Source organism: Erpetoichthys calabaricus, chromosome 9 (genome assembly GCF_900747795.2).
Source record: "Erpetoichthys calabaricus chromosome 9, fErpCal1.3, whole genome shotgun sequence".
NCBI lineage: Eukaryota > Metazoa > Chordata > Cladistia > Polypteriformes > Polypteridae > Erpetoichthys > Erpetoichthys calabaricus.
Genome location: NC_041402.2, coordinates 48,311,609 through 48,339,292, shown reverse-complemented (window position 1 = coordinate 48,339,292; position 27,684 = coordinate 48,311,609). Strand labels below are relative to the sequence as shown.

Sequence of the window (27,684 nt, the reverse complement as noted above, 5' to 3'; positions counted from 1 at the left end):
AGTTATTTTCACCTTTTGTAAATGGATTAGTGTTAACAAAAATCCATTCAAATTAAACGAAGAAAAAAACCGATGAAGCCGTTTACATTGGTATTACTGGACTTTAAAAATTATGTTTTTAAAATAAATATATGTATGTATTTATGTAAATAAATAAATGCTCAACTTCCCTTGAGCCTTTAACAGTAATGAAAAAAACTTTTGAATCACTAATGAGAAATCTAGACCCACACATTTATGAAGTTCTGGAACTACCATGAACAAATATGTCAAAATAACTAACATAAAGTTGAATGTAGAATTATAGCAAGAAAAGGTCAAAAATCACAGGTGGAACAAAATACAGAAGAACATGGGACAAATGCAACAGGATGAGAGCATGAATGAGAAAATAAGAAAGGTGCTGGGCAATTTACATCGCATTTTTAACAAGAAAGACAATTGGAAAATATTGGCACTGATTATGTGATTTGCAAAATCATTAAATTGAAGAAAACTTGATTCCCTCAAATGCTTAATCCTAATTATCTAACCATAGCTTCAGTGGGAGTTTGCATGACCAGCAATTAAACTGAGTGGGCAGTTGAATGATGAGAAATTGCAGATACAGAAAACTCATGCATTTATTTCAAAAGGATGAAAAAGTTTAAACTGCTCTTTCCTTCGATTACTTAAAATATGCCATGAGGTTTATTTCTAGGATTAGGAAGTGTAACCATGTAAGTCCTCTTATATAACTCCTCTTCTTATGTCTCTACAGTGGCTTCCAGGAAAGTTTCAGACTGATTGTCAAAATATACCTTGTGACATGTAGATCTTTAAGTATCTTGATCCGTTTTTATCCAACAGAACGTCACCCTTGATCAGTTTGATAACAAGGGCAAGAATAGGAAATTAGTCACAGTATGAAAAAATATTTATCGAATTAACAGACTATGACATTAGGAGACTTTGTTAATACGATTGAGGGTTATGCCAGGCTTTAATGCTATGGGCACGTGGCGGAAAACAGTGCCGGGGCATCACAAGGTCCACTTACACACAACAGGGGGCAATTCAGAATGAGCAATCAACCTTATTTCCACGTTATAAAATGATGCACCTTACAGTTAAAAAAGGTTTTCTAAACTTCAAAAAGTTGTGATTATTGGACCAGAACAATTGTGCATCACTTTCCTAGAAACACATGCTAAAAAAATGGCATTCTGAAGAATGCAAAGATGTTGCCAGATTCAGACAGCTTTTGATTAAGGAACAATAATTGAACAAAGTGTATAAGATTACAAAAATTATTGGCGGCAGCACAGAGGTTACAGATACATCCTCGCTGGTGCAAAGCCCTGGGTTCAAATGCTGGCTCCGGTGTGGAGTTGGCAGGTTCTCCCGAGTTTGTGCCGCAGTTTTCTACCTTGTTAAATGGCGACTCGAAATTGATCCGTTATGATTATGGATGTCAGAGCTTGTGTTGGATTGCCATCCCGTCCAGGAACTGGCCCGAGCAGTGCCACCGGGCGAAACGAACTTGATCACGTCAATTCGGTTACGGCGAAATGCATTTAACTAAAGTACGTCAAGCCTGCACCTGAGCTTCTTGGCCGTTTTAATGAAATCCGTCACGAAATTACACAAATGGCGCAAAAGAACGTTGGACTTTTCATGGCTCAAAGCTGACTGATTAGCGCTGGTCTGCTTGACTCTAATTCTGTGTGCGCGGTCTTTTTTGACTCTATAATTAAACAATCGAAGTGACATCGCACCTCCTTGATTACGGAGTCCCTTTTGAGATCTGCAAAAAAAACAAAACCGTGCAACCCCCTCCCCCCCGGGCCCGGAGTGCAGAGGTGGGCTGACAAGTTGAGCTACAAAGTTTCGACAGACCCTGCAGCCTGATAGATTTGTAAGCTGGGAGCCAAAAGAAGTGAGCAATGGAGGAGCTGGCGAGAGAAAGCATCAGCCTACTAGCCAAGCCGGCACTGGACTGGGACGGACCAGGTCTGTCCTCCTCCGGAGCAGTCTTCATTATGCTCAAGTCGGCCTTGGGGGCCGGATTGCTGAACTTCCCTTGGGCCTTCAACCGAGCCGGCGGAGTTCATACCGCCCTTGGTGTCGAGCTGGTAAGTACCCAATTTGTGTAATTGACGCATAACCGGCCGTCTATCAAGCAGGATTGGTTCACGCTTGAATTTGGATCAGCAAAATGTAACTGCAGCTTTTTTTGTATTTTTAAATGCACTATTCTTCAAAGCATATGATAATCAAAATTGTATGTGTAACCTTAAGATTTAATAGCGTTATATTAAAAAGCTGTGTATGCGCATGCGTGCAATATTACCTCTAATCCCGGCTGGTAAAAACACGCTGAATGTTTGGTGGGAATATTTGAAAATTCAGCTAAAGCGACACCTGCTTGACACATTTTCAACCACAATAAACCGAGATAAGCGAGTGAAAAGACAAGGATGGACATATTAGTTCCATTGACCTTTTCTGAATATACGTGGCACTGCATTGGATGAGCTTATGTAAAACTAATTAAATTTAAGGAGATTTTGGCGATCTTTTGGAAATTAGGTACATTGATTAAACGTGCGTTAAAATGTGCGTCTTCCCACGAGCAGGCAGTTGATAGTGTTGGGTGCTGCTGGGTGTATAATGGGGATGTGTGGCATTCTGGAAGAGGAGATCTGATGGGGATTACAGTGAGCATGTCACCCATTTTAACAGATCTCACATCCTAACGTTTTCCTTTTCACCAGTGATCTCGTGGACAAAGTGGAGGCAGCAGACTGGACGCTTGTCTCGCAGATCACTTTCGTGAATGCACGTGTAGATAGCGCCAGGGTGATGTCAACAAGCCAACTTCACATTCGCGATTCGGATCGAGGACTAGGACAGGAGCTAAATGGTAGCTGCGGTGTTGATGAGGTGCCTAGAAGTCTTCACCTGACATATCGTTTGTGCAGTTTACACCTACAGTATACCAGTACACCTTTTGGGTATTCTGGGGTCAGAGAGGCGTCCGTTTACGGTATATGTTGCAGTCGCAAAGTGTTGCGTGATTTACAACATGTATCCAGCAGAAGAATGTTTGACGGGATTTCTCCAATTTAGGTTCGCCGTCAGCCTTAGCCCGCAAAACACTTAACGAGACAGCAGTGAACTAGGCGCCAGTTCTTCACGAAACTCGTCGGCGTGGAGGCAACTTACTTCCATTGTGGATGTACGTCAAGTCTTATTTGCAGAATGTACAGACTCCACAGAGAATACAGTACATGGGTGAAACAGCTTTGGCAGAGACCTAAAGGAATTTATACGGAGAACAATCTCGAATCAAAATGTTTGGAAATCTAAATCCAGCTAAGCTTTATTTTTTAACCGTGGAAATGTTCTTAGCCCAGTCATCTCTCTTACCCTCGAATATTCGAAGGCCAGAACCCGCAAAAACGAGATAATTCACCTGTGTTGGCATCGTCAGCCTGGCACACCCAAAAATGACATCGTTTTTAGAAAAGGTGCGGCAATAAAAAAATAAGTGCGGCGGTCATAGGAGAAATCATGCAGAAAACAGAGATGTTTGAGAGTCGTGAGTTCCATCCATTCATTTTCCAATCCCGCTGAATCCGAACACAGGGTCACGGGGGTCTGCTGGAGCCAATCCCAGCCAACACAGGGCACAAGGCAGGAACCAATCCCGGGCAGGGTGCCAACCCACCGCAGGTCATGAGTTTTACACCACTATTACAAAACGGTACATTTCATCGATTGACATGGACAGACGTTCATGCAACAGCTACCAGCAAAATTTAGAGAAATGCATTTTTAATATCTGTGATATGTGATAGCGCCCGTTCAGGTTGGGTTTTTGTACACCACGAAGCCGGGAGAGGCGCAGGTCCACCACCACCACCACACCAGTAGGCGTGTTTGAAAACGCGTTGTGTTAAAATGAATATTTGTGCATATCAGCTCAGTGATGCTTATGCTTAATCGGACATTTAAGTGCTAAAGGTGTATGTACGTTTTGTGGATTGTGCGATCCTATTCATCAATACTCTATTAACGTTTAACTCGTTTTTTTAAATCCATTTTACCAGTTTATCCAGCTCGAGGTCGCCGTCGTCATCAGGGCATTATAGAGCAGGGGTAGGCAACGTCGGTCCTGGAGTGCCACAGTATGTGCAGGTTTTTGTTCCAACCCAGTTCCTTAACGAGAACTCAATTATTGCTGATGAAGCACATATTGCTTAAGTGACATTTTAATGCTTCATTTTAGTGGTCTCGCTTGTTAAGGTTCTCCAACCTTAATTGCTTATTTCAATCTTAAACTGCTGCATTCAGTGTTTTAATTGCTCCTTATTAGCAATAAGATGTAAAACAGGGGTAGGCAATGTCGGTCCTGGTGAGCCGCAGTGGCTACAGGTTTTCATTCAACCCAATTGCTTAATTAGAAACCAATCATTGCCAATCTCAGACCTTATTTAATTTTATGGCTTGTTAGTCTGTGCAATGTAAGGCTTTTATATCGTAGATTTTTTTTCCTTTCCAAGGATATCATCCAAATGATTTGAAGCCTAAAACAGATCATTTTCAGTCTGTCACATTTTTCTATTAAGTGTTTTATTAAATCAAACAGTGCATGATGAACACACACAGATGTAATTGGAAAAAAGCTAGCTGGAGAACTGCTGGCTGCTTTGTCTTTTACATCTTATTGCTAATAAGGAGCAATTAAAACACTGAATGCAGCAGTTTAAGATTGAAATAAGCAATTAAGGTTGGAGAACCTTAACAAGCGAGACCACTAAAATGAAGCATTAAAATGTCACTTAAGCAATATGTGCTTCATCAGCAATAATTGAGTTCTCGTTAAGGAACTGGGTTGGAACAAAAACCTGCACATACTGTGGCACTCCAGGACCGACGTTGCCTACCCCTGCTATAGACAACAGACGGAAACAAACCCACACGCGCGTTTAGTTCTACTGGGAAAATTCCCCTCTTCCTGAAGGCTGGCAGGCAAATCTACAACCCGAGCTGTGTGTGCGTGGAAAGGCCTTGCGGTTTACTGGCCGAACATGCAGGCTCGCATCTTGCCTTGCACTCAGTCTTTCCAGGTCGGGTTCCTGCCTCCAACAACAAGCTCAACACAATAAAGTTCACCGGGATGTATGAATGAACAACTGGTAACGCACTGCAAGAATGTATCCTTTCATTTGCGCCGTATGGTGGTGCAGTGGTTGTGCTGATTCCTTGTAACATGAAGAGCCAAGGTCGTGTCTCGGGTGCGCCCTGCGTCGGGTTTGTCCTGTGGTTTCCTGGCACTGTCTTTTATTATCAGTTTATTTATACTGATGATGCCCAGTTGTCCCTCATATGTGTTTGCCCCTGCTTTAAACCCAGTACTTGCTTGGATAGGCTCCAGCTTCTCTGCAACCCTGTTCTGAATAAATGGGTTTAGAAAAGTGATGTATGGATGGACGTAATTCAGCATAAAGCAAGAATGGCCATTCATTAATTGCATCAAGTATGCTCAAACAAGTGCATTTTTTAACCTTTTAAAACTTAACAATTTATGTTTTGTGTACATCAGCATTAATAAAGATCTTAATTTTTTGTTATCAATGACCACTCATTAAATTTGAAGTTTATTTAAATATGTGCATTGTCCTTGAGCTGGGCCCCGAGGTGTGCTGGCCCTTCACAAACCAGAGTTGGATTAAGCAGGTCTGGAAATGTTATGTGATCAGTTCAAATTATTGGAGATCGGATAAACCAGAGAAAGCAGAGGGCTTGATACACCAAACTGCATGTCATAACAAATCTGCTCGTTTTAAACGTCTTGCTTAATTTTAAAAAGGTAATTTTCTTAAGTAAACATCCCCAAAGACTTCCATGTTCGGTTGAATTCTAAATTGTTATGGCCCGTTGCTCTGTCCATAGTTGGTTGCTGCTTTGTCCTGGAGACCACAAATTGAATCAAACAAACCACATATTAGGGCCATTAGAGAAGGAAAACCTGTGCAGACTTTACACACACTATCGAAAAAATTACAGTTCTGGGTTGTGTGGTTCCTCATAGAGCCATTTCTTGATGAAGAACCATTTTATTCAGGGTAGGATTGTTTGCATGTGACAATGATGGTTCTTTGTGCCTTGAAAAGGTTTCTAATACGTGGGCAAAACTGAGATCTTTAATGTATAGTAGGTGGCCTAGCAGGATACGCCAAAAAAAAAGAAAAATGTGAAACTGTAAACAGCAATAGTCCTTTTAAACTCATGAAGCCATTTGTATTCTACAAAGCTGTGATCTATTTATGGTTATTTGTGGCGCCTGTTTAGAGTTCTTTCTAGACCCTTCACAATGGTTCTTGTGGAAATCAAAAAATGGTTCCCCAATGGCATTGTTCTGAACCACTTGGCACCTTTTATTTTTAAGATGATAAGTCTAAAGCTTTAAACACGAGGCAAGTGAAAATCTAAGTTTGTGAAGTGTTTATTTTGTGCTATTTCGAAGGTTGCTGATCACAAATATGATTGAATATTTTTGATATTTGATTCTTTAACCAGTGGTCCTAGCCTTCTCAGAATGTTACAAATGATAAACTTTAAGCATAGGCACATGGAGCATTGCTTTAGACTATTTAAAGGTCAGTGATTATGAATATGATGTTATTTTTATGCATAACTAGTGGTCTAGGTCTCTATGGATCTCTACCAGAGGGTCAAAAATGACACCTTTCTATTACAATTGAGGACATTTAGACTTTTAAACTGAAGCACATTTCTAAATTTTTCAAATATCTGGCACAGCTGTTCTTGTTTGTTGTGTACGTCAACCTCATGAAGTACATCATTGCGTTTCTTTTGAGCTGCTCAGATTAGGGTGGTTTACGCCAAATCAGACTTTCATGTTCCAATTTGAGGAGTCCCGTTTGACTTGGAGGTTTCAGACTTTTTCCAGACAGTGCGCTCGCCGTCACACACATTTTAGTTTCTGCGCCTCCGCACTTCTTCCATTTTCTGTTAGGTTTTGCTCCGCGTTCAACGACTTCATTGAAATTGTGAAACTCGTACTGGACCGTTTGTAAATCCCACGTGTACCTAACTAATTTGGTTCTCAATCTTTTTTCGAATAAGTGCATTCCATTTGTCATTGATTCGACGCGGTGTATTTTTTTGCTGCTTTCTTTTAGCCACGGGATTTTCGGATGAATGGAGTTACATTGTGCCATTTTGAGACCTGCGCTAACTGCCCCTCGTGCATTCGAGTGTGTTATTCATGAGGATAATCGGTCTCCGGGCCAGTCTTGTGGTATTTTTAGTTCCAATTGTCTAATAATAATAATAATTCATTAATGACTCAGCCCTCCTTCCAGCATATTGCTAATTAACACCTTATTAGCAGCCTTAGTAATAAATTCAGGATCAAGAAATAATGCTGCTAATCCCGCAGGATCTTTATGTGCTTTTCTTTTCAAATTTATTGCAGACAAAAAAAGAAAAAAAAAATCCCCCTTAAACTGCGATTTAATCTCCTCTCGACTGCTGAAGTCCTGTTCGTGCGGATTTGACGTCTGTTCTCTTTGGGCCCTTGTTGAGTTGAGGGGTCCAAAACGATGCGCTTGAAGTGATGCCACTCTAAAGGGATCTTTACATATAAAATTGGTTCTTTTGGCACTGACAAGCCCCCCCGCCCCCCACCCCTCCCGAATTATAACTGGCACTGCAATAGACCCATCGTTACATGAATATTAGTGACCGGCATCATTAAGCTCGTCCCCGCACTTTTAAAGTTAAAGATGCCAGAGCGGCCCTTTCGCTATAAGGAAACATTTTTAGTTCCCAAAAGAACTACCCACATGAAGGTTTCAGAAAGAAACCTTTTATATGACTCTGTAACATTCCATTAACAAACGAAGAACTGATACTGGATTTCTGAAATGCCAGTTTATTCCTGCTTTTTAAACGGACTCTTGTTGCACATTATAACACAGGCCACGTCCAGGTCTTCTTGATCTGCTCAGTTAAACTAATATAACTGTAATCCTTCTGGACCGCCAATCATAGTTGCACAACTTCTAAGCCTTTTATGGAATTTACAAAACCAAATTAAATACCCGATCTTATCAAAAAACATAAAACAATAAGATTAAATTATTTAAACCGACACCCTGAAGTTACGGGGGGGGGGGGGGGGGGGTAGAACTAAGGAAGAAAATTTGCTGCATAGCACAACTAATTGAATTAAAAATGAAAGCGTAAAGGAGTGATGGAAAGCTCGCTTGAGTGCATGCGGTGACATTTAGGGCGACCCCGCTAATTACGTGTGCGGTGCCCACGGCTCCATACGACTCTGTGTAGGCGAACATCTGAAGGGTTTGCGGGGCTCTGATTTTCGGACGGGACGGGGGTGGGGTGGGGGGGGATGGGGTCACACACGGGTCAAACTGCCCTCGACTTGCCCTCACCGGCTAACTGAAAGTAGCGTGTACCAGATAAGGAGTATTTGCCGACCTCACCGAGGTGCGAATGCGGCTTCTCTTCTCACACTGACCTGATAATTAATGGTGGAGGATGGCAGCGGCCATGCAGTGGCGATTTGCTGATCTTTGCAATCTGACGTTGAGGCCAGAGGCGGTTACTGATGGATGCCTCATACTGTGGATTGGGTAGCATTTTGGAGAACTAATGAAAATCACACAAACCCTCTTTAGGGTCTCCTACACACTGCACAGTAAAATGTTCCATTGCCGTTAAAGATTAAATGAAATGTTAGAATATGATATGAGAAGAGTATAAAGAGTTTTCTCAGGGCTTAAGGACCCTAAACCACCTTCACCAGACTGCCCTGCTCTGATCTGCATTAAAGAATCCGACGTGTGTGAAATTGAATCTGCCGTCTTTAGTGAGTGAGTCTTTTAAAATGGCTGATGGCTTCCAGCTTATCATCAATTGGTTTACATTTTTTGACCCAGCCTGCACCCTTAAAATCATAAAAGGAGCATGAAGGCTCTGTCCTTGGGGGTTCTGGAACATTCTGATCCTGACATTCTCAAATCTGCTTAACCCTGCAAGGCCCACTGTTGTAAAATTACTACATTACCTTTAGCTCTCCTGAAAATATACCTGTAAATGTTTTTTTTTTTAAATGACCACATTTACTTTGTCATTGAGTCCTATTGTTTAGCCTTGCAATGCTATTGGATAGTAAATATGTATATGTGCCTGGCCATTTGGTCATAAACTCATTCAACCTGCAACCGCTCCTTGAAGCTCATCCCCTTGTTTTACTGGACTGGATATAACAAGATTCAAGTAAGTAAAACGCCTGAAATATATTTTTATGTGTTTATTACAATGTCTAGGAGCATGTAGATACTAAGTTACTGTGGAATATTTTCATCAAATTAGATTTTGAGCATATTATGTCCATGTTGTATTTCTACAACATTGGGTGAGGTTGGTAGTCAAAGTAGCATATGCACCTTACATATTGCATGGGGACTTTACACTTCATATTCACATATGGAAATAAAAAAAAAAACTAGAATAGAATAATAGATATGCAATGTCTATGGTGATTCCAAAGTTCTGCATGTAATTTCTTTGTTATAATTTGGAGTTTTGACCTGCCTGGCTGGAGTTTTGGACTTTGAATTACATAAGGAATGCGTTACTTCTAGTTGCTTGAAGCTCTTTCTGTAGGTGTATGTGTACATCATTACATTTCACAAACAACTTGACAGTGTTGGAGACAAGAAAGAAAGATAAACTCTGGAAACTCAGACCATGGCTTGACTCATTCAGAGAGAAATGCCTGCAGGTGGTACCAGAATAGCAACTCTGTGGATGAGATGATGATTCCTTTCAAGGGTAAATTCAGCTACATCAAGCAATATATGCGAGGCAAGCCCCACCCACGTGGGTTCAAACTATGGGTAAGAACTGGCATCTCTGGCATGCTTTGTGACTTTGATGTGTACCAAGGCGGTATTGATGGGATACGAGCCAAATCTGAACTTGGATTGTCAGGTGATGTTGTGGTGAAGCTTGCCTCCACACTCCCAAAGGGTCAGAACTACAAGATCTACGCAGACAACTACTTCACCTTTGTCCCATTGGTAGCTAAGCTCCTTGGTTGTGGAAATCATTATGTGGGAACAGCCTACCCAACTGTAACCTTGAAGATGAGAAGAGCTTGAAGAAAAAGGGGAGAGGAAGCTTTGATGCCAGAGTGGAGGGGAACCACAACATCTGTGCTGTCAAATGGTATGACAACAGGGCGGTTACACTTGGGTCAACCTATGCTGGCCCAGAGCCTGTGCAAAAAATTCAACGCTGGGACAAAGCCACCAGAACCTACATTGAAGTTGAAAGACCTTACATTGTGGGTATCTACAATAAATACATGGGAGGTGTGGATTTGTTGGACTCATTTGCAGCCAAATATAAGTTCCCTATAAAATCACGCCGCTGGTATATATACAGTACATCTTCTGGCATACCATTATCCTTGCTGTGATCAACGCCTGGCTCCTCTACAAGCGGGACTGCAAAGCTCTCAGCATTCCTAAGAAGGAGATTTTGAACAGGAGACAGTTTCAGGCGCAACTCGCATCTTCTCTTATATTGATGAATGCTGCTGCCAACAGACTAAAGAGAGGGCGACCATCGTCAGGCAATAAGCGCCCAGAAACATCAAGGAGCCCTTTGAATGTGCAGAAAAGGCCATTTTCAGGTGATGGGAGTCCAGCAAATAGGATCTCAGCCAAGAGGCCATCTGTGCATCCTCCACCGGATGTGCGCAAGGACATTATTGCACATTTCCCCGTGAAAATAAAGAGAGGACGCTGCAGACACTGTGGTAAAGGATATACCAACACGCTGTGCAGCAAGTGCAATGTCCGTCTCTGTTTTTCAGATGACAAGAACTGTTTTTGGGACTATCGCTGCAAATGAATAGTCATTGGTTATAGACAGTTTTCATTAAGTTGTCTAAATACAATTTTATCCTGTTTTCTAAATTGATTATCAATAAATCATAATTGATAAAAATGCAAATGTTGTTCAATTATTATTCATAATATATAGTCTTATGGTGGTACATGAGCAGTAAAACTTGCAATTAAACCCTTAGGTGTTTATATTTGTTTAGAGAGTGTGAGTACAAAATGTGGAAGTTCTGCTCCCAACTAGGCCCAATGTTGCAATATTACAACACAAGTAAGCCCGCGGTTCGCTAGCGAATCGGAAATCCAAGAATGGCAATCAGTTTCTGTTCCGTCCGTTATCTGGATGGATGACATATCATGGAGGGTGGGTGAGTCTGGGGAAATGTCATTTAATTACATAAGCATATCTGTAGTAAAGCGGTGTCGTTTTGTGGAGACGTGATTCCGTTGCCTTTGCTGACACCGACTGCTGGCAGAGTGGAGCTCAGCAAGTTCAGTTTACAGGTTGTGGTGTTCGTGTGCCAGCCACTGAGTCTGGGAAGCCGCTGGGTTAGAGTCTGTGACCGTCATGTGATCTATATAACGGGCACAGTGGAGTAGAGCAAGTGTAGCTCACAGGTTGTGTTGTTTGGGCGCCACCTACTGACTCTGGGAAGCTGCTGCGTTTTGGGAAGCCGCTGCGTTTGACTCTGGGGTGGGCGCCACCGTGTTTTGGGACGCCGCCGCGTTTGACTCTGGGCTCTGGGGAGGGCACCAAACTGAATGACCGTTATGTGATCTACATTACTGGCACAGTGGATTAGAGCAAGTGTAGTTTACAGGTGGCGGGCTCGTTGCAGTGCGCGTGACGTCTGGTTTACAACCCTCTTGTCCATATTACTAACCTTTCTGTGGCTGTGTCGTTAGCTATAGGAGGGCTCGTTGCAGTGTGCATGCGCTTCGATGCGTCCATAACCTTCGGTTAGTAATATGGATATCCCTAAAAACTAACTAAAACAAAAATTTTTTTAAAACTCTTTCATTTCTGCATCAGAGGCCTCCTACAACAACATCTGGAAGGAGAAAAAAAATTGCTCTTTTTTTTTTTTTAATATTTGGGTTTTACAGGGTTAATCTAATTCAGGGTCCTCGGAGTTGGAGTAGTGGGCACCACGCCGGAAAACCTTCCTAGAGGGAGCACAGGACCATCACAAGGCCAATGAGGAGTTCCTAGTTAACCAAACCTGCATGTTTCTGGACTCGTAGGGGTAAAACCACAACAACATTTATTTATATAGCACATTTTCATACAAAAAGTAGCTCAAAGTGCTTTACATAATGAAGAAAATAAAAATAAAAGACAAAATAAGAAATTAAAATAAGACAACATTAATTAACATAGAAAAGGACAACACACAAATCCTACGTTTTCTATTCTGTACTTAATGTAATTATCTAGAAAGTCTTGCTTCATGTAGTATGTGGTAGCGTCTTTGTGCTGAGGCGCTGGACCAGCTGACCCTGCAGTGTTCGCTATACCCTTGTGTGTGTTTGTGCGTCCTGAACTTTTCAGTTTAGCAGTGGGGGGTGTAGTTCCTTGCCCAACTAAAATGAGGGCTGCCTGTTTGAAGTGGTTGGGATTTATTTTTATTATGTGTGTTCTAGTTCTAGGTTGAACTTTTCTCAATCAATGTTATGTAGCACATGCCAGAGAAGTTGCATCCATCCATCCCTCTATATCCTAACTACAGGGTCACAGGGGTCTGCTGGAGCCAATCCCAGCCAACACAGGGCGCAAGGCAGGAAACAAACCCTGGGCCTCATTTCATTTTTTTTGTAATGCAAAAGGTGTGTGAACTTTGCATGTTTTGCTAGTCATTAGCAAAGGAGAGACCAACGTTAGTTAGGTGAGTTCATGTAAACATTCGAGAACTCTGCAGACATAAACTCTGGTATGGTCCTATTAGAGAACGCCACTGCTAAGGTGGTTTAACTCCAGTAGCTTGTTAGGGTTGGGCTTGGCTGCTGCTTTGCACCAAACTGTATATATTTGGATTAAACAATTTTTTTTTTTTTTATATATGTTGTGATATTAATTTGTGAAGTGACCTGCATCTTAACTAGCAGGGGGTGCTATCAGACAAACTGGGGCTTTACAAGATACCAGATTCTTTAAAGGAATGACCGCTGATATTTTGGGGATCCCCCTAATAAACCTGCTAGGGGCAGCCTTTATGTGCTGCATGCCTACTGGCGTTCAATGGCAGCGGAGTACAGAAACATTTGGGGCCAGTAGGGGAAGCTCTAAGAAGAAGATACCAGGGATTCTACATGACATTCAAGACCCGAAAAATAATTCCTGGATACACCCTGAAGAAGTGGTGACCTGAGAGGGGACACGGGCAAGAACTCAACAGGTGAGAGAAGGTGACCAAGAAAGTGGATCAGCAGTCTCCTGTGCACAGTTAGTCCTGTTGGGGTGTCAGGTAGTTGTTGTTTTTATTTTTTTCCTTTTTTTTTTTGTATTCTTCATTTTAATATTACAATTTCCTTTTATTAAAACCCTTCTTGCCTTTTATGACTTTATTTTCCTGGTCTTTTTTGGATTTGAGAATATCACATGACCTGCCTGCTGTTCACAGCGTGTTGTGAGCGTCTCCAGCATTTTGCACATTTCTCCTGAGGTGTCTGTGCTCAGTCTGCCTGTTCTCTTGGTGTTTGTGTGCTTTTTCTTTTTCAGGTGCTCTAGTTTTCCTTCTGTGCTCCATGTTGAGTTGATTTGCACTCTAAACTGGCCCAGTGTGGGTTGTTGTATAGTTTTGGACTGGTAGCCCATCCATCATTGTGTCCTGCCTTACACCTGATGTTACTGGAATAGGCAGCTGTCCATCTGACCCAGCAGGTTCAATGGTGGATGGCAGAGAACACAGTGGTTAGTAATTCTGCCTCACAGATCATGATAGGCTGCTGTTTGTGGTGTGTGTGTTTTATTTATGATATAAGCTGAATATCTCATGGAGGGTATAAATGTATTGGCCTAAACTTCTAAATCCTTTTCAGAATGTGACCACCTTATTCACAGGTCGTATCTAACTATCTGCCTCACTCCTCCGTCTTGTTTCTTCAGGTTTCCTTGGTGTTCCTGGTCAGTGGCCTTGTCATCCTGGGCTATGCCTCCTCTGTCAGCGGTCAGTCAACCTACCAGGATGTGGTACGAGAAATCTGTGGGTCCGCCATTGGCAAGCTCTGCGAGGTCTGCTTCGTCTTCAATCTCTTCATGATCTCTGTGGCTTTTTTAGTGGTGGTGGAAGACCAGCTTGCAAAGTGTAAGACTGCAGGAGCAGAAATTGACGATGTCAAAAAGAGTATTGGGGGGGGTTTGTTTCAGACTAGGGTGGTGCTGCTTTTCATGAGTTTGGAAATGGGGATGTTGGGATGTGGCCCATGTTTGAAATGCTCTTCTTTTGAACACATCTGTGCAGCTTTCAGTGGGTGAATAGGTGACACTCTGCCACCCTGCCCATGTCACATGCCAGATGTTCATTAAGCCTTTGGCTTGTAGAATTGTTTTCTGAGCAGAGTAACCAGACTGTCTGTCGGTGGTAAAACAAAATGGAAAATTATATTTGAAGAGATTGATGGCACAAGGGTTAGGACTGCTACCTCCTATCTGTAGAGAGCAGAGCTGGACTCTTGGCCTAACCACTGTGTGATGTGTTTATGCTGGCTGTATCTCCGACGCTCCCTTAAGAGTGAGTGCATGTGACTGTGGGCTGGCATTCTGGACACAATGGATTCGTGCCTTATGGCTGCTGCCACTGGCATAGAACACAACTGACTGTGACTAAGCAGAAGATTAGCCTTTGGGAAGAAAGAAGTTTGTAAAAGTACTCTGTCTGCCTAAATCTGCTGTATGAAACTAAAGAAGTTTTTGATGTATAAATTCTGTATGCTTATCTTGAAGAATTTGTTAGTCCAGAATGAATTAATCAGGGTTATGAATTCAACATGGTGTCCAGTGTGGCACCAGCATATTGGCACATGCGAGTTGGTGGATGTTTACTCCAGATCTATTGATCCATCTTTTACTGGATAGAGGTCTCATAAACTGGGGTCCTCTGCATTACGATTAGTTCAATGAAATGTTGCTGGAGTCATTCTAGAATTTTTCTGTGTGGCACGAAGCATTATGCTGCTGCAAATGCCCATGTGTAGATAGTAAGACACCTACCATGAAAGGTGCCTCTGATTGGTAGAGATTATCAAATATTTGGCGGTGATTACATGTATGAAGAGAGATGATGTGCATCATGGGATTGTGCAGCTCAGATTGCTATACTGCCTAGGTTGTTGGCACCCGACACGACTTCACAGAAGCTTGGAATCGCTAACACTGATAATGTACAGTATGTCCACTTCTGTAATCTTTCTGGTTTTTAATCAGAATCGATACCATTTTGGACCTTTGTTGCCATACCCATCCATGACAGAGTGCCAAGGTTTGCATGCTTCCTTCAGCCAGCCACTGCTGTGCTCAGCTTTTAGATGACTGACTGTAGTCCATCTGTTGTTCTACATAAGTGTGTTTGACCTCCATAGGTTGTTTTGGATTTAGAGTATAAGACTGCCAGTGGCTGGATGTCTTTCGGCTGTGGCACGTTCTTTGGCAATGTCACATTGTAGGCTCAGCATTGTTTTTGCTCCTTGTACATTCACGTTGGCTGCTTTGAATGTATGTGACTGCACATATGCTGCTGTCCAATTGAGGTGTCTGTTATGTGGGAAGAGCCGGTGGACCTCAAAGTGGCCACTCTGTTTCCAGTTGTAGCATTGTGATAAATCTGCATTTTAGTTTGTTAAAAGAAACCAAAACAATTCTGATTCACAATGGCTGACTTCATCTTAACATCCCATGTTAGACCCATGGCTCAGGCAAAATCTGAAAACTGGAAAAACTGATTAGCAGCACCACTTTGCCAAAAAAGGTCTAGTGGGTGCCCCATTGAATTTCATCTGAGAAGGTGCACCTCGGGCACGGAAGGTCAGTGTCTTTACACGTGTGTGATTTTTTATTTATTTATTTATTTTTTGTCTGCCAATTCATGTTTTCATCTCTACTCTTTCTTTCTTTCTGGATGGCCTTGGTTTTGCCATCTGACTCTACTTCCTTCTCTCTTCTAGTATGTGATTCGCTGTTCCTGAACATGACGGCTCCTGCTGAGATGGCTGTGCCACACCACTGGTACAATGACGAGCGCTTCTCACTGTCTATTATTTGCACCCTGGTTATCCTTCCATTGTCCATCCCAAAGGAGATTAGCTTCCAGAAGTACACCAGGTGCCTGTTTTTTGTTATTACCCAAACTTCAAATGAACTTGTAAGAGAAGTTGAATGATGGCAGAGTGTCAATCAGGGGGTCACACACCCCATTTAATATTTATTGTATTAATCTGCAGTGTAATCCTTGTTTGTGTAAAATATGTCGAGATGCCAAGGGTTAAAAATCGTATCCAGTCCTGTTCATTGTCCACATACATGAATATCCCTTAACTCTGAATGATTTGTAGGGCAGTTAATTCATTCTGCGGCTGCAGCTTGGTGCTTATGGCAATGCATGCTGTTCCGAGTAAAGGCACCATTAAAGGGGAGCTGCATGCTGTGGGCAAATGTCAAAATGATTCTTGCTTTAACTGTCTGTTCATCTGGTATAAGCGGCTAGCGCTGACATTCCTGCAATAGCTGAGAAGAAGGAGTTGAACTTGCAGCGATTTGTCCAGCTTGAACTAACACATGGTGAAGGAGAGAGAGAAATGTCTGTTTAAATCTTTGACAAGATTGGTTGTCTATGGGAGAGTGGGATTTGCAATCCTTTGTACAAGCTGCTTTTCCAAACACCTGCTACCAGCTCTGGACAGGAAGTTCTAGTTCACACTTGTTCACACACCATTACACAGCAAATGTATCAAACTAGAGGGGCTGACACAGTTGGGCCTCCTAAAAGGGCACCCCATTCCCCGCTGTCCCAACCTGTACTTATGGGCTGCACCTTGTTAGCCTTCATCCAGCCCATGCCCGATGGTCCTTATAGGGGTGAAGCCATCATAGGCACCTGCTGGTTTGCCTGCCCCATACTGCCTTTTTCTTTCCAGACCACTCTCTTCTTTTCGTTGTTCCAGTGTCTTCCCTTCTTCTATATTGTTAGGGACCTCATGCCCTCCATGACCCAGTCACCTCTACTTCCTCACTGGATGGAGGCTTAGTCATCCTTGGCTCCTGTTGGATCTGCCTGTCTTCCATGCTCCCCAGAGCACTCCCCTTTTTTCCTCCAGGTTGCCCTCTTCTCTTTTCTCTCCTTCATGGCACCCTTCTGGTGCTGCCCCTCCTGCACTGTCGTGGTGACCTGCCCCGTCCCTACCAGTGCACACTTCCCTTTCTCTCCTAGGGTTCACTGAGCTCTACCCTTCCCCTGTGCCTCTGTCCCTGTTCACTTGGCCACCCATGACAGAACTCGAAGGTGAATGACCAAATAAAACAAAATTGTGTTCAGTCCAACAAAGACATGTCTGATGTGTGTGGTGACCATGCTTACTTACATGACCGCATAAGCAATTTGATAAATGAGAGGAGACCATTCAGTCCATCAAGTCTGATTCTCTTGTAAATAGCTAAGCTTTAGTTATTGTGCAAAAAAATGATCCTTGGTGTCCATACACTGTGCTTGATTTCTTTATGTCCTTCACTTAATTGTGTTGTTCATGAAGTCTGAAGGGTGTAATTTAGAAAGGTTACAATTGGGAACTCAAACTATCCAAGGTCAGGGTCCCAATGCAACAGTGAAATTGTTAGAGACCATTAACAGCAGATTTGGTATGCGCTGAACTTGAATCTCATGTCGAGTTCCAATGGAAATGGGTCAGAGCCCCAGGACTTTCAAAATCCCTCCCCACAGTCTAAAATATTTAATCTAATCTAAGACTTCTATCCAAAGTGATTTTAAATCAGAAATGTACAAAGAAATTCTTGCCACATTTGTAAAGTGAGAGAACTGCCATGTTAAGTCCTGCTTGGACAGGTAGACGATGGTAGGGATTGAAGCGGCCTCTTTGGTATTTAAAGGCCACTGCTAACACAATCCATGCAGTTTGTGGTTTGCGTTGTGAACAGTAAAGTAATGAGGTTAAAGCCTTTTAATCGGTCTTTTCGGAAATATACAATGAAATGCAGCGTACTAGCAGAAGTGCACAAAGAAAAGCACATGGTGACAAATGCACGAGCCAGAAGGATCCTCCTTCCAACTCCAGCAGTTGCTGTGTAGAAAAGCACAAGAATTTATTTTTGTGAATGCTTGGAAAAATGACAAAGCTCCTCATGCATATTAAAATACAATTAGCTTTAACTTTTGTGCGATGCGATGACGTGTCTAGTTCTTTGAATAGCTTGTAGATATTTCCTCCTCCAGAGTTAGAGGCATCCAAGTCAAGGAATGTCCAAGAAAAGATCGGGCATTAATGTGATTCTAGACATTTCACAGTACAGGTACCGCTGTGTTTACATGCTTTTGTGTGTTTGTTTTTCCTCCATTTTATGTTTTGTTTTGCCACATTTACATAGTATTGTGAATAAAGAAAAAGTCCTAAGCACATGTAGAAACATTATGTAGCATGAAGATAATTTCAAAAATAACTATTATGAAGTTTCTAAATATCAAAATATTTACCCTACTTTAGTAAGCTAAAGTGGTGTGACAACTCTTTTTGTCTTTAAAACGGTTTCAGTTTTCTTAGGTCTACCGGTGTGAAGTTTTCTAAGAGAGGCAGCTGGTAGTTTGTTCCAAACGTCATGGAGCACTTGCTCCAGTTCTTCTGCACACTTTGGCTATCTTGCTTGTTTCCATCTCTCCAGGGAATCCAGGCAGCCTTGACATGAGGGTCCTGGGAAGGCCAAGCGATCTGTTGCAGAACTCCTTGGTTTTTAATTTTGTTTAAGGTGGTTCTTTTTGACCTTGGCCATGTGTTTTGGGTCGTTATCCAGATACAGAATGAAGTGGGGACCAACCAGACTCCTCAATGATGGTACTGTGTGATGAGGGTTTGACTCATTCTGACCAGATCACCAATTCCATTTACAGAAATGCAATCCCAAACCTGTAGGGAACCTCCAGCATGCTGCTACCCCAGTCCTTCTGTTTTTGTGCATAGGCAGGTCCCTTTGGAGGAATGATGTTTTGGCAGCCAACTCTTCCATGAAGACCACTTCTGATAAAATTTTCTCTGGACTTGAAACACAAATGCAGAAGATCAAAATAAATATTTGTTAAAAAAAATCTGGGGCGTCAGTACTGTGTGAGCTATATATATATATATATATATATATATATACAGTATATTTTACTACAAAAAAATGATCATTTTGGTGGCATAATTGCAATTCTCAAAAGGCTTATGTATCTCAGTTGAAATGAAATGTGTGCTGTTTATGTAATGGAAAATATATTTACTGGGGCGGTTTACTAGCTGTGCGCATTTGTCACTCTGCGTTTTTCCACCACATTTTTAATGGTGCACCTTTATAAATATTTATAGGGTCATCTTTGGATACAGAGAAGATGGAACTAATCTGTGTGACCATGAAGGCGTGTGGTGTGTTCATTTTGGAATACGCGAGGCTCAATGGAGTTCTTCACCAGCATGTTTTATTATATATTTGTTTGTCTTCCATAATTTTAATTTTCAATACACTGCTAGCCATGGTGCTGAATGAGAGTATTGCATACAGACTCTCCCCATCTCAAGTAAACACAAAGTCCTGCTTTTTGGTGGCTGCTTGTGGTCTTTGTTGGCCACTTTTCTAAGGTGTTACTGTGATTTATTTTTTCCCATGAGACCTGCCACAGCCTAAATGAAGAAGAGCAAAACTGGCACTGCCGTCACATTCCAATCAAATCTCTCCCTCGGATGTGACGGTTTTAGCCGGCCGTTTGCTCAGTGAAGGGAAGCTCCGAGTCTGCAGGGCCTTTGTTAGCACGAGTGAACAGATGCCTCTGTTTAGCAGTCTTTGAAAATTGATGTTGTGCAGCCACCTGCTCAGCCTCAGTCTGTTGTGCTGTCTCAGAACTCAACAGCGCAGCTTTCATTCTGTTTCTAACAGATGTGTTTGTTTTCTTTTTCCAGTATCCTTGGCACCCTGGCAGCAACATACTTGACAGTGGTGGTGGTTATTAAATACTATCTAGTGAAGGAACATGTTGTGATCAATGATCCACTTTCTAAGAACAGGTGAGATGATTTATTTGGGGACTAGGATGAATAATGAAGAAGGCACGCCTTACCTACTCAGTGCTGTCTCTGGCCTCCTAGGCTTCAGGCCCATTAACCTAATGTTATTTTCTTTAATTTTCCAGCTTATCCTCGTGGGCCTCAATGTTCAGTGTGATTCCCACTATCTGCTTTGGATTTCAGGTAATGTGATATAAAGGTGCTGATCAGGTCATGTTTAAGGATAACCCCAATGGCAAATCTTGATGATCAAGCCCTTGGTTTCCCTTTTTCAAGCCATGGAGTCCTTTATTTGTGATCCAATTTGGAAATTTTAGTGCAGAGAATACTAAAAGAAATTAATCACCCGTTTATTTTGTGTACAATAATCTCTGAACCCGGGCAGAGAGCACTGCATTAACCACTAAATGTAAACCTGTTAACCAATTTACAAAAATCGGCTAAAAATGACAGCAGGATATTTGGATCAAATAAACAGTCAAAACAACAAAAGTAAAAGGAAACCCCTAAGGATTTGCATAAAGTGGACGTGACATAAGTGTGGGTCAGTTGGCCACAGTCCCCATTCTAGCAGTAAGAACAAACGGGCAAGTGTTAAGAGTGACGTGGTTGTGGTGGTGCAGCCGGTCAGACTCCTGTAACTGTAAAATGGCAGCGTATGTGTTCTCAGGTTGTGTCCCAGGAGCTTTAAAGGCTGCCTGAGTAAATGCTGTCCTCGGACCCTGGGGACTATATTTAAAATAAAAAATGCAGATTCATCTCCTACACTTAACTGAACATCTGTGGTTTTTTTCCTTCTTTCAATTTGTATTGTGTACGGTGCAAATAAAAAATGAAAAAGCTTAGCTTTGAAATTCTGAGACCTGTCAGCTTCTTCGGAGATACGTCTTCAGAACTGCCGTTTGTTAGAGAAGCCGCCATCACTCACCACAAGCCTGTGGCACCTCGACCCTCCACAGTCTTCAGTTCAAGCCTTGGCCCAGGCACTACTTGCATGGAGTTCACGTTTTTCCCCTAAGCCCATATGGATCATAGATTGATACTTTATTAATCCCAGTGAGAAATTCACATACTCCAGCAGCAGTATACTGATAAAGAAAATATTAAATTTTAAAGAGTGATAACAATGCAGGTATACAGACAGACAATATCTTTGTATAATGTTAATGTTTACCCCCCTGGGTGGAATTGAAGAGTCACATAGTTTGGGGGAGGAACGATCTCCTCAGTCTGTCTTGGCTATAATTTGATGGTAACCTTGATTTTAAAAAATATCCGTTGGGTGATTCTGCACTAGCGGTGAAAAGTGTGTCGAGTGTGCATGTGTCTTAGCGTATCGTGTATATATAATTGATAGGTGTGGATGGACTGTACGTAACGGTGTTCCTCTGCTGCAGTTGTCCTTGTCAGGTTCCTTTTTATTGTCTGCCACCTAATGGTTGTCTCTTATTAAAGTTACAGATCAAGTCGTTTCCTGTCCTCCCCAATGCACAGTTTTCTGCTTGATTTTCTTGACTGAAACTGAGTATAAATCAACAATTTGTCTTCAGTGAAGCTGATTGTTCTGTCTTTGTCAACTCTGGTAGCTAGCAGCTCATTGGAGCGGCTCATAAAGTGTACACCATTACAGCTCTAGTAGATCCTACCATGGATAAGTGTTATGTTTGTCTGTTCTTATTTCGGCTTGTAGTTTCACTGAACCTGTTTGTCTTCCAGTGTCATGAAGCTTGCATTGCTATTTACAGCAGCATGCAGAATAAGAGGCTCTCCCACTGGGTCCTCATCTCCACCATCTCCATGCTCTTCTGCCTGCTCATCTACTCCCTCACAGGTGAGGTGCAGTTGACTGGACTGGAGGAGTGTAGTCCAGACTTCTAACTTGTGTTTGTGATGGGAGATCTGGAACAGACAGAATGGCTTAGGGACTAAGGCTCTGGTCTGTGCCTTCAGTTTCATCAGCTGGCTGACCTACTGACAGTCATTTTATGTTCACATCAAAAAGGATGGGCTTCGTTATACACCACCATGAAAGGCACCACAGTTGACTTTGGTTCTGTGGAACTATTTTGTTTGTGCTGGCAAAATGTCTTTGGACCTACAAAGAGGGAAATGATTTTGACCTGAAGGATCGACCACTCATTCATCATGTCATTAGTAATAATAAGTAATAGAAAATGTCAGGAAACAACAATTACAAATACATTTTATTCCTTAAGATTTGTTTGAGGGTGGCACACAGCCTTGCAGATCCGGTGCTCTGGGGTCAGCTTTCCATCTTGGTTGCTGTATCTGTGGCCCATGCCCATATCCCCAGTATTCCCATGAATGTTCTCCCATAAAACACAAGTGTGTTTATTTTCACTGGTCTTGTCAAGCTGGCCTAGTGTGAGCGGGCCCTACAACGGACTTGGCTCCTCTGTCCGGTTTTGCTTCCTGCTTTACACCCATTGCTGTTGCACTTCCACACTGTTTAGACTCTGAATTTAGTTCCTTTGGCAATGAGTTTTGTGGATTGATGTTTAGGACTGAATTGTCTCATTCCAGAATAGTGTGCTAGTAGTCTGCTGTGCACTGAGAGAGGTCCCAGCCTTTAGGATTGAGGGTGCTACATTATAAGCATAATATTTACATTTGAGGAGGGTTGCCAGTCTTTTGTGAATATCGCCTGCCTCCAAACCTAAGGAGGTTTAGCCCACCTGGCATCTGTTTCTTAATTTAGGCAGACACAAATGACAGAGTTTCCTCCTACAGTCCAAAGACATGCAGGTTAAGTGCATTGGCAATCCTAAATTGTCCTTAGTGTGTGTGTGTGTGCCCTGCGGTGGGCTGGTGCCCTGCACAGGGATTTGTTCCTGCCTTGCGCCCTGTGCTGGCTGGGATTGGCTCCAGCAAACCCCCATGATCCTGTGTTAGGATATAACGGGTTGAAGAATGACTGACAAATGACAAAGATGTTCCTCTGTTTCAGGCATTTTTGGCTTTTTAACCTTTGGGTCCAGTGTTGCTGCTGACATACTGATGTCCTACCCCGGGAACGACGTTGTCATCATCATTGCCAGGCTGCTGTTTGCCGTGTCCATTGTTACCATCTACCCCATCATTCTGCTTCTTGGCAGGTGGGTGTGCTGTTTCTGGGCTGTGACTTTAAACCTCTGCCAGTGTCCTTCTGTAAGGTTGATGTGAAGGAGTGATACTTCAGCACCACTTCCCACATCCCAAGTCCTGATCTGCAATCCATTATCTGCCTAATTTCAAAATTCAAAAAGTTGTGAAAAGGGCACTTTCTCTAATTTTTGGCTTGGTTTGTGCCAGACATGAAGCAACATCCACGATGCCAGGTAGCACACAAACGTGGTCAGCAGTGTGCCTTTTGAGCCTTTAGGCGTGTTCGAGAAGTCCAGACTGTTAGTGCTGGGTGCGTATTTCAAAGGGAAGCCTTCTGTTGCTGTCCTTGTGAAAATGTTTTCATTTTATGTAAGCATGTGCCAGTGAAATATGAAAGGTGTTGATTACTTAAAGTTCTTAATTTTGTTTAATGTCCCACAACTGCTCTGTACATACATTTATGTTTTGTGTTTTTTCTCTGTAGGCTCTCACAAACTAGGCTGAGTGTGAGGTTGGCCTTCCTAAAGTGCTTGTCGAGCAGACAAACCTGCGTCTTTTTGCTGAAACCCCCCCCCCCCCCCTACCCCCCCTAGTCATTGGCGGTGTCAGTCTTGCTGGCTGCAGTTGCCAGTCTTGTCACTGGAGCAGGTCATTTTCCATTCCTGAACATTGTTAGGCATGTCGCATTTAGCGACTGCATGCCGGTCGTCCAGCACTGCCACGCTTTCTCGTTTTTGTGACAGCCAATAATGTGTGGCGAGCTCAGCTGCAACCTCCGAATTTTTTTTTTTCTTTTTTCATTTCTGTTGTGGCACATAAACCGCAGACATCAGACAGACAAGCTTCTTTTCTGTTTGTGAAGTCCACAACTCCCACACTTGTCGTTGTTCATCATTGCTACATTATATGTCTTGTGCTTCTGGTTGTACATTCATTGATTGTCGGCTCTCTTGCACACACAACTTCTCTCAACTACTAAAGACAAAATCAAAGCTGACTAGCTGGAGTGACTTTGCTGAGCATGTCTGACTATGCGGCTGACTTCATGGGAGCGTGTCTCCGACTGCCTTATGTAAATAAAGGCCACTACAGAAAATTGCTGAAAAGACATGGCCTTCACGCAAAGTGTGACACAGGACTGGAGTTCTATGATATTACAGTTGACATTTAATGGTCCACTTTACAGTGTAAAGCACAAATAATTCTTGGGACAATACTCTGCTGCCGTCTATCGGGTAAAATTACATTATACGAGAAAAATTCATACATTTTTCAATGCGTTTTGCCACTCTAAGGTAACTCCTCAATATCTTTGAGAGGAATGGAGCCTCAGTGGTGTGTAAGCATGAAGCTATAAACTCAGTTTTTAAAACAAACTGAAAGTGAACCACGAGTTGAATCAAGCGATAGTCATGACAATGTGAATTGCTCATCAGAAAAATGATGCATATGGCACTGAACATGAAGGTTCAGCTTGGTGCTGGTAGCCTCGTAGCAAAAAAGGCAAAGGGATTGCAATCGAGTGCAAGGACAAGAAAGACGTTGGCCTCCTAAGCATTGCTCACAGTGTATCAACGGTCCGTATTTCTTTGAGGGGAAAAGTGAAAGTCGCTAAATCTCATGCTGTGGTAGCATATAATAACACAAGAGGATTATCAATTGTGTAATTCAGGCATCGACATTCTGTCCTTTCATTCACAGTCAACTGGAAAAATAAATATAAGAAAAGTGCACCAAGAAACCCACTTCTCCTGTCCCGACTGTGACTATGCGCTAATGACTGTTTCAAAACCTGCCACACGAAGCTGGTGTAATGAATCTGCAACAGTACAGCAGTGGACGCTCTGCATGCCTTGCCTTTATTTATGTTGATGTTTTAATATTTGCATCTTGCTGTTACACAACATTAGGAGCAAACCTAACACTAAGGAGGGTAAAGCGTCGGTGTTTGAGCAGGAGTTTTGATGGTGGTATGTGCACAGACCAGGGTGTTGGGATGAACTTGGTGTGGACACAAACTGAGGAACAAGGACGGCTCTGCAGACAAGTGTGGTCATCTGACAGACAGAAAAGTGACATCATTTTGTATGTGCGTGGAAGCTAAAACTTTCAAAAGTGCTGCAATAACCGAAAAATTAAGGAAAAACTCAATATATGCTTTCATCTTGTAAGGTATGTCATCCTTAAGACAGCGTAACCCAGGCGTACTCGTGCAAATGCACACATTGTTACACCCATAGTGTGTACCATTCCAAAATCTCAAATTTCAAAGCCCATCTTGGCCTTAGCATTTCACATGGAGGATCAAGAACTGTACAATTAATAAGAAGGGAACAGAATTTATTTGAAATGTTTAAAGAAGGGAGCCAAGCCACCTCCTGAAAACAGCACATCTATGGAAGTGGCATAAATTGTGATGCAAATTGTTGCCAGCAGTAAAGGAAGGCTCCGCCAGTGGTAAATGGGTATGAAGAGGGGTAGTTTCTAGAAAATGGTGGACAGGTTTCATTATAATATGCTTGGCAGTGTTGTGTTGAGGACTACAAATGCACAGCCAAGTGATGGTGGTACTTGGAGACTCAAAGCTGCCATGTGTGAACCTTGCTTGTTGCCATCTGGCACCAACCTATCCTTAAAACTCCAGGACCACCAACTGTCCATCAGTGTTCCTTGATTATAATGCCTGGCCTTACTAATTAGCTTCTCAAAGGCTCTGTCTTGCTCTCTTTTTTAGGTCGGTCATTCAGGATTTGCTTCTGAAGAACCGGCGGAAGTACACGGTGGTCACCGAAGACTATGAGAAATGGTCCAGAATCTTCCTGACAGTAGCATGGATTGCCATCACATTGCTTATTGCGATGTTTGTGCCGGACATCAGCAAGATCATTAGCGTCATTGGAGGGATCAGCGCATTCTTCATCTTCATCTTTCCAGGTCAGAAATATTTTGGTCATGTTTAATAGTGAGTTTAGTCAATGCGATGGGCAGTAGGACTGTTTTGTGAAGTTGGATCTGGTCCTTGCCTGCATATTTTTGTGTGATTATCATTTTTGGGGAAATAGATGCTTTTTGCATTTTTTATTTTTAGGCTGAATGGAATTATCAATCGAAAAGTACTGAGGTTTTTGTACCAAGTCTTCTTTCTACTTCTTGCTCAATCAATACTAATTGTCAATTTACTAACAGCCTACTGTGGTAGTTCACCATTTACTAAAGATATGGAACCAACAGAAGGCACATTTTACGGCAGAGAAACCGCTCTCTGATGTCCAATACATGACAATTGCCAATTTTCAGCCACTTCTAATTGTGTATGTAGTGTTCAAAAGATACAAACATATTCTCAGTACAGGGGTCTGAAAATGTCACAATCCCTAGCATCTTCCGCTGGTTGAACATTTAAAATTAGATCTTTCAGCGACACAATTTTTCTTGTTTATACAAATCAGATATATTGTTAAAAACAACCTTCCCAGGAACTGACCTCTAATGAACTTAAGGAATGATCAGAAATGGATCTCTTCATTAAACAATTTTAGAAAAGGAATTTTTCATAAATTACTGTGTCCTGTATGCAGTGTGCCCCAGTCCAACTAAAAATATTTCAGAAATCACACATGTCTTATGGAAAATATACCAAGGCAAAATTCCACCTGTGAGTAAGTTTGTGATGCCAAGTGCATGCATCGCTAGGTCACACACTTTGAGCCCAAATGTTTGTAGATCTCTCAGCCTTGGATTTAAACGCACTTGGAATGCATTAACAGTAACATCTGGAGTAATACCAGGTGGGATAAAAGTGGGCTATAAAACTTGGTGGTAACATCCTGCACCACATTACCTGCACATACACTTACTTTACTGAGCGGGAAGGTTCCTGATCCCCACCCTCCGTAGCTCAGTGGATAAACAACAATGCTTTATATTATCTCAAATTTGAGAAAAGTCAAATTCTGTCTGAGAATCTGTGCAGAACGTTTTCCAAACTCCTTAATGCAATCCTACAGTTAAAATGCTAGGCCTCTGCTCAACCTTCTTGCTTTACTTGCTGTTTTATCGAATCTGAGCAACCATTTTAGCTGGGCCTCTCTAGTCATAGATCTGAATGTTCATGAAGTGTCTTCAGAGTAGGAGTGAATCTAAATGTAAATCCTTGGCTGAGCTGAATTTCCCAAAAAGTTGGCCTGAAAACTCTTAGTTTTCTTTTTCATTTAATTTTTTGCCCATTTTGTTTTTGTTGTATTGCATAAGACCTAAATTAGGTAAATTTGCACTTTTAATTGATGCTTTTCAATGGCACTCAATTGTAAAAGTACAAGCTGATGAAAAATTGTTTTGTCAAAGCCAGTCTTTTCAGAGGATAATTTTTAAA

At 42.1% G+C, this 27,684-nt stretch overlaps 1 protein-coding gene across 1 annotated transcript in view; it reads left to right on the top strand.

The window, feature by feature from the left end:
- The first annotated feature begins 1,609 nt into the window (after positions 1 to 1,609).
- slc38a8a (solute carrier family 38 member 8a) overlaps positions 1,610 to 27,684 on the top strand; it is a 32,746-nt gene continuing 6,671 nt past the window's right edge. The window contains exons 1-8 of the mRNA XM_028808890.2: positions 1,610 to 2,114; positions 14,059 to 14,257; positions 16,113 to 16,269; positions 20,103 to 20,207; positions 20,333 to 20,390; positions 21,924 to 22,038; positions 23,176 to 23,323; positions 26,047 to 26,246. Coding sequence (XP_028664723.1) covers positions 1,926 to 2,114; positions 14,059 to 14,257; positions 16,113 to 16,269; positions 20,103 to 20,207; positions 20,333 to 20,390; positions 21,924 to 22,038; positions 23,176 to 23,323; positions 26,047 to 26,246 — 1,171 coding nt within the window. The 5' untranslated portion in view covers positions 1,610 to 1,925. The remainder of the gene's footprint in view (positions 2,115 to 14,058; positions 14,258 to 16,112; positions 16,270 to 20,102; positions 20,208 to 20,332; positions 20,391 to 21,923; positions 22,039 to 23,175; positions 23,324 to 26,046; positions 26,247 to 27,684) is intronic.